This window comes from Seriola dumerili, unplaced genomic scaffold, assembly GCF_002260705.1.
Source record: "Seriola dumerili isolate Sdu_G_001 unplaced genomic scaffold, Sdu_1.0 BDQW01000226.1, whole genome shotgun sequence".
NCBI lineage: Eukaryota > Metazoa > Chordata > Actinopteri > Carangiformes > Carangidae > Seriola > Seriola dumerili.
In genome coordinates this window covers 2,182,886-2,190,335 of record NW_019174481.1, presented here as the reverse complement: position 1 = coordinate 2,190,335, position 7,450 = coordinate 2,182,886, and the positions used below count along the sequence as shown (strand labels likewise).

The following is a 7,450-nucleotide window of genomic DNA, read 5'->3' as shown; positions in this document are numbered from 1 at the left end:
AAGCGCCGGGGAGCTCATTGTGCGGAGTGATCTGATACGGACTACACCCAGCCGCTGCCTCACTGCCCTGGCTTTCTTTGCTGCCCCAGCCTTGACGTTGGTTAACGTCGGAGTGTGGGTTAGATTGGAGACTCTAAATTCGCCTGTTGGTTTTCTTCCAATTCGGCTGTCTTTTGATTGGCAACCTCACTTCCAAAGCTGTAGGGATTTTTATATAGCATCAATTTCTTGAATATGTCTTGGCAAAGCTACGTGGAAAACCTGATGGCCGATGGCAGCTGTCAGGATAGCGCCATTGTTGGGTATACGGACGCCAAATATGTTTGGGCAGCACATGCCGGTGGTACATTCAACAATATCACGGTAAGAGTGAAAAAAAATTGGTATTTAGAGTGAACGCTTGGCTCCATTTGACAGTGTTGTTATGTATCACCCACGCAGACGCTCACCAGACTGAATAGCGCTAAAACCGTTACCTCGCACTGTCTAAATGACTAGCAAGCTAACGGTACCGTGCTAGCTTAGCGGGCTAGCTTGCTCATCGGTGGCCTGTCTCGGCTATTTCCTGCTAAGGAAACGTTGCAGGATTAGACCTGGCGTGGATCAGATAAGACTTCTCTCATTGTCGCTTGCATGTACCATAAATACATAAAGCAGTTAGTTGCCGTTGACAAGCACAAATCAAAATTTCAGGACATTGCTAAATTAACCTCTTGCTAATTTAAAACCAGTGAGTAGACGGTGTCTGATTTGAGAGAGCGTGCATGCTTTTGTGTGCACGGCCGCTTTGATTAGGAAACATTAAGCTGCTGCTGTACCGGCAGACCGTGGTCAAAAAAAGCTGTCACCGGCTGACGTTTGGTCAGTCTACGATTCCGCAGCCTTTGTCTCATATTAATACATATTAATACATTATAGAATTTGGTGGTAATGACAATGTGTGTGTTTTTTCTTTTTTTTAATTCATTGTGAGGGATTGCATTAGAGCTAACGGGTGCATAGACGTCACTTTACTTCCGCTCCTTACTGCAGGCAAAGGTTGCAAGCTGTTATTATTGCCTGGGTGCGGGATGGGATGTGTAAGGCGCCAGGAATTGTGGTACTGGTGTCAATACATTTGCAAGTTTTATTCACAAATCTCCTCTCTTATAATCAGGCTGGAATTCCTAACGTTACAGTTTTATATCCAGTGCTGGTATAGCAGTTTTACTGGTGTTTGGAATAGGGCTGCAGCTCACAATAATTTTGATAATTGATTAATCTGCTGACTATTTTCTTGAATTATCGCTTGTTATATAAATTATCACAAAACGGAGAAATATGCTCAGTTTAACAGAACAACAGTGCCAAAGCCAATTTACTGCCATAGACCAAAGAAAAAAGGCAAATCATTTCATTCATGACATTTGAGGATTTTTGTAATTGTTTGATGAATAAGTTTGCAACTAACAATAATTTTTCATTATCTATTAGGAAGAATTATACTAGTCATGTAACTGGTGATTTTTGCATATTTTTCAGTCTCAAGAAATTGATGTCCTTATTGGTAAGGACAGGGAGACCTTTTACACCAGCGGTCTCACTCTGGGCTCAAAGAAGTGTTCAGTCCTCAGAGACAGCCTCCAGGATGACGGGGACTGGACAATGGACATCAGGACAAAGAGCCAAGGAGGAGAACCTACATACAATATCTCTGTGGGAAGAGCTGGAAAAGGTAAAGGTGTAGTTTAAAAATGTTCTCTTAATCACAATTATTAAAATGCTGCTTTAATGGGGTATGACCCCATATTGTTTTACACTGTAAAATTATAACATGGGTATGAGAGTTATGTCATACAGTTTTGTGACTTAAAGAAGTGCTGATTGAAAATCATATTACCTCCTGCTTTTGATGCTTTTCAATAATCAAAATAAATGTCATACTTGTGACCCACTCATGAGCATGAGCCCTATCAAATTTATCTCCTATGCAAGTGACATTTGTGAACATAACATCTACATATAGCTTTTCTTAGTTTGATCCACATTCCAAAACCTAAAATATTAGATTTACGACAGGCAAAAAGAGCGAGTTCATACATTTCAGAACCTGCAAACATTTGGCATTTTCGCTTGAAAAACGACTTAAAACACTAAAAGGTTTATTAAAATAGTTGCAGATTAGAGCTGAAACAATTAGCTGATTTACAGAAAATTAATTTATAGATATTTTACAAGGCATGATGCTCTCAGGCAAAGTGTATAGTTGCAAACTTGTTAAGTTGAAATGACAGATTTACTTAATGGTCATTGTAATGATCATTGTAAACCTCATGTAAGCCATCGTTTGCCTAGTCCAGGCTGTTTGCCTTTGTGGTCCTTAATGTTTGACATTGCTCCAGTGTTTCTTACAAGTTGAAATTGTTGACTGTTAGGATCTGACATCTAAGACTTGATAATTGGCCACGATATGGCGTTGTATTTCAGTCTATACATTTGCCCACAGCTATCTCATCTATCTAGATATCTTCTAATCAATTCTCCCTTCATTAGGGTATGAGGAAAAAAATAAACTTCCAAATGTTTTAAGTGGGGAAACACTGATTGCAGTCAAAACCAAACTTTTCCTTTCTTTCTTCCTTCCTGTTGAGTGATTTCTTTTTTCCTTTTCTGCATGAATTCTCTGCATGTTGTGCTCCTGTGAACGGTAGTCAAAAAAGGACAAATGAAGTGTTACACAAATTTAATTTGTACCAATAAGTGCAGTGAGATGCTTCAGTCTTCACACACAACTAATGTGGAAGATAAATTGCATGTTAATTAGTTTCTTGCATGCATCTTTGTCATGTCTTGATTTAGCAGAATAAGCCAGTGCCTGCTTGAGAGCTGTACCTTCCAACAACTCCTGTTTTCTTTGTAACACCAAGTGCACTGATCTTCTTCCAGCTTATATTTATCACTTTGAAAAATGCACACAGTGATGATACTCAGCCATGTGCTATAGAGGACCAGAACTGTGTGCGAAATTGTTCACCTGTTGACTATTCCTCATTTAAGAGACACTAACAAGTAATAAATTGCAATTTCTGGACACTAATTTCTCATCATTTGATGGTCATCAGTCAAAGGTGCAGTGTCTCAGGAAATGTATGGACACTACATCATGTCAATTGGTAACATTTATGGTAGCAAAAAAAGTTAGCTCTGTATGGCACACAGTTGAATATCCCTGCACTACACACTTCTGGTGATGATGCGTATTACTGGGAATGCCTTTACTTTACCTTTTTTGCTTTTCTTAACTGTCCCTTTTCTATCTCTTCTCTTTCAGTTTTGGTTCTTGTAATGGGCAAAGAAGGGGTCCATGGAGGCGGATTGAATAAGAAGGCTTACTCAATGGCAAAATACTTGAGGGATTCAGGGTTTTAATGTTTTCAAGCTCACTTAGATAAAATTGAGGGACAAAAAGAAGAGAAAAGAAATATTGCTGTTAAGATTTCTCCTGCAAGCAGTCAAATGTCATGGAAACTTTTAATAGCAATGAAGAGTGGTAAGATACTGTGTCACCTTTGTTCCCCCCTTCATCCTGTAGGGGGGAGACTCTTCAATTTTGTTCATTTCTCTTTTTTTCCTTGTGTGCTCCAGTATTGGTTTTAGTCATGGGAAAGGAGGCGGTCCATGGTGGAAATCTTAACAAGAAAGCACATGCAATGGCTGAGTACCTGAGGAGGTCTGGATATTAAGCAACCTCTCCACCCATCCATCAACTTAGCAGCTCACTCCCACTCACTGCATTGTGTCGACACTACTTCCAGGATTAGATGGCATACAATGTAACTTCCTCCCCAGTCTACTTTTTATATACAGCCTTTTGTTTGCTAAACTCTCCCCACCCTCCTTTCTTTTTTTTTTTCTTTCTTTTTTTTTTTTTTTTTTAAAAAGGACAAAACCATCCCCACTTTAACATTGTACTTCTCATGTTTTGGCACTACAGTAATGGCATGTTCTTTGAAATGTTTAATAACCAAAAGAGTGTGTGCAAACAATTATTGCAAGTGTAATAAAAGTGTTAAACAAATTTGGACTCTCCTTGTTTAACATTCACTTAGTGACTAGCTAATATACCATGGGGAAGTACACATGTAATGGTGGTGACAGTTTGCATAGTTGTGCTTTTTTGAGCATTACTAAAATATGCCGGGGTCATTTTTTGTTAGTTTTTTATTTTAAATCAGCATGTGGGCATTTAAAAGTTGCATGCATACACCTCTTTAGCATACAAATCCCAGTCCTATCTTCTCTCTGTCCCAGTGTAATATTCCAGCCAAAACCATCTTCTCATCTGCCTCCATCTTCAAGTCTTCGGTAGCCTCCATTAAAGAAATGGCAAATTTCCTCTGACAAAGTCCTGTATGTGTGTACCGATTCGCCACCTTCGGGCATAACTTCTTTTACCCTTCATCTCATGCTTTTGCTGTCGTACCTGAATGTGGTCTTAAAAGTTAATGATGTGGTGTTGGGCTGTTTGACTGTAGTGTAAGGTCAGCATTGCTGAGGTCTCAAGATATTGTCGTGATACTTCCACACATCCTGGAGTCTCAGTGGACATTCCACCTCTGTGACGGCTCAAGACACTTGTCAGTCAGCTCCTGCTATTTGTAAATTTTGCTGTGAATCACTACACGTTATGTGAAGTTATTTTCCCCCCTTCCCTTTGGACCAATTGTCAGTATAAGAGGATTATCAGAATTACTTCAGCTTATTCTGATGGATGATTGTTGGCATCACCTGTTGACTGTAAATCATTAAGACAACTTCAGATGACTGTAAAACATTTAACTGCTTCTTTAGACTTCAACACTACTTAAACTTTTCATCACTAACTGATTTGTTGCTAACTTCATGTCCGTTAACCAATGAAATGGCAATGTCATTTTACTACAGTATGAATGCATTTTGACTGTAAACCCAGGCTGTTGGGCCTTGGAATTATTTGCCTTGTGCTTTAGTCATCAAAGGTGTATTCACAAATTGTCATAGTACGGTACTTAGAAGTATATTTAAAAGAAAAAATGATGCTGTGTACACTAAACATATTGAAAATGGTGTTGGTTGGAATAAGAACATTTGTAAGTTGTCTTGTGAAAATTTTCTGAGAATAATTGTGTATTCTGTGCCATAAAATCGATCTGATCTGTTGCTACTACAAGTTGGATTTTTAACTGCTGCCCCAGCAAGAAGTAACTTTTAATGGCACTTTCCTAAGGGATATTTTGGCATCAGTAATCTCCAGACTTTGTGGAATATGTACAGAATTAAACGACAGAAAAATATGTTTGCAATATTTTGTCTTTTTTTTTTTTTTGAGATGGAAATTCCTTCTGCCACAAAATCTGCTATTTCAAATGCCATGAATTGATGAGACATCTTGTTTACAGACAGATCAAATAAAAGTTATTCCAACCAGAGGTAAAGCCAACATGTCCTGTCTGTTGCCTTTTGAGTTCACAACTGTATGTAGACTGAAGAGTTTTACAGTCTTTAGTTTTAATTCAGTTATTCAGTTTAAACTAGTTGTATTGGTCCTGCACTGCATATTAGCAACAATGTATACTTCTACTGGAAAAACGGATAATGATGTGCATCTTGCACACTGAAACGGAGGAGCACAACTCAGACTCAGATTCATTGTTGAGCTAAGAAATTCAAATATTCTCTAATGTGAGAATCTTAACTGTCGGGGGACGTTGACAAGTTCTCTCTCCCTGTGGTTCAATTAGTAACCCACCATATTTATTTATTTTTACAGAAACCAAATTTATAATAGATTATTTTGGTGGGGCTGTACCTTCCCTGGTAGTGTCAAACAATCCATGTAGTAATTTGTTGTGAACGCACTTTTTCAAAGTCATACAAATACATGAAAGTCCTTGGTTCAGAATGAATGAGAAGACACAAACCTATTATCAGAGTAACAAAATTTAGATACTAATCTGACTTTTGGCTTTTAAGTGAGTTCTTGCTCAGTCAAAAGGAAAGAAGTAGCTGAAAGTAATGACCTATTGGCTTTCATTGATGGGCTGTTTTTGCCGGCTTGAAACCCCATAAAAAAGTAAACTCTATAAAGCTGTTCCCTTTTATTTCTATGCAGATTTCAGCCTATTCTTCTGGTCAACACTCATATTCTGCTTGTTCCAACTCTTTGAAGCTGAAGTGAAATATTTGGAATAAACAATCAGAGTTTCTTATGGCTGCACAGTGGATATGTTCAAGATGTCATGTTTTGGAAACTTGGGATGTCCTCTATAATTTAAAATTAGGTGACATGAGTCTGAATAATGTGTGGCTGCAAAATATGAGTTTGATCAGTGGGGTGCTGCTGTTAAATGCTTTGAAACCCATACTACAACACGCTGAAGTTAGTGTCCGATTCTATTTGTGAAAATGCAAGGACGCAAAGGAAGATTTCACTGCTTTTTCCACATTTAGACCACATCAGACTAGGTTCAGATCAAAAACCACTATACTTAGACTGAACTATACTTAGATTCAAATCTGAACTAGATTAAACCAAAAAGACTCTTTGTTCTGTGAGATCTTTATACTATTTGTGAAAACACAAAAAGGGGAGACGCCACTGTGAGAAGAACTTGCCTGTTATATGGTATACATTGCAAACAGATATGATGCACTAAATCTGTGTGTTCATTTTGTGGTGGGAGGGGAACAAGTACTGTTGTACTGTGAGTACAGTCAAGCTCAACAGATAGGCCTATAAGCAAAACCTTATAACAAGAGATTTGCCACAAAACCTTTGTCGCAGCTCTGTGACACCAACTGCGTGCTACAATTAGCCATGTAGCCCGTTGACGCCCCGCCCGTACCTGCACGATTGTCAGCAGCTGCTGTGGCCAGGTGTTCCCTTAGTCTTAATTAGGACGAGACCTCACGCGCTCAGTCGTTTAAACTACCTGCGCTTGAGGCACACTGCTGAGGCTAATCTGCCTGTGTGCGGTGCTTTTTCTTTGTTCCAATGGCGTATAGCGGGAACGGGGGCACTAAAATTTTGCTATGTTTAGGACTTATTGTGCTTGTTAGTTCATTTTGCCGTTGTTCTCCACTGACGAGGCTTAAGGCACTAGATAAATTAAGAGATAACTCGACACTCGGCCAAGGTCAAGCTACAGGAAATGATCTGCGCCATGGAAGACTCTTAATTGGGCAAAAATCTCTTTATGGTGCTAAACTCAAAGGAACCAAGGCCACAAAAAGCCTCCTGGAAATTGATACTGATTACCAAGCAGACATGGGTATGTACAGTTCAAATTCTTATTACAGTTCTGTACAATATGCACTACAAAAGTTGTTTGTTATAATTTAAAGCAATGGTTCACCTCTAGGCTTTTAATTTAAATTATGTGCATGTTAAAATGTTTAAATAATAAGTGTATTTATTTGAACTTAGCAAAAA

The 7,450-nt window shown here is 38.6% G+C and overlaps 1 protein-coding gene across 2 annotated transcripts; it reads left to right on the top strand.

Moving 5' to 3' along the window:
• On the top strand, positions 1–5,458 carry LOC111229108 (profilin-2-like). 2 transcript variants are annotated; one of them, XM_022755291.1, is made up of 3 exons: positions 1–363; positions 1,522–1,714; positions 3,311–3,718. In XM_022755291.1, exons 1-3 carry the CDS (start codon positions 235–237, stop codon positions 3,406–3,408), a joined length of 420 nt encoding a protein of 139 aa, XP_022611012.1. In that variant the 5' UTR covers positions 1–234; the 3' UTR covers positions 3,409–3,718. The 2 variants fall into 2 exon arrangements, with proteins under 2 accessions (XP_022611012.1, XP_022611011.1); XM_022755290.1 differs by having other exon boundaries at positions 9–363; positions 3,625–5,458.
• The last annotated feature ends 1,992 nt before the right edge of the window (positions 5,459–7,450 follow it).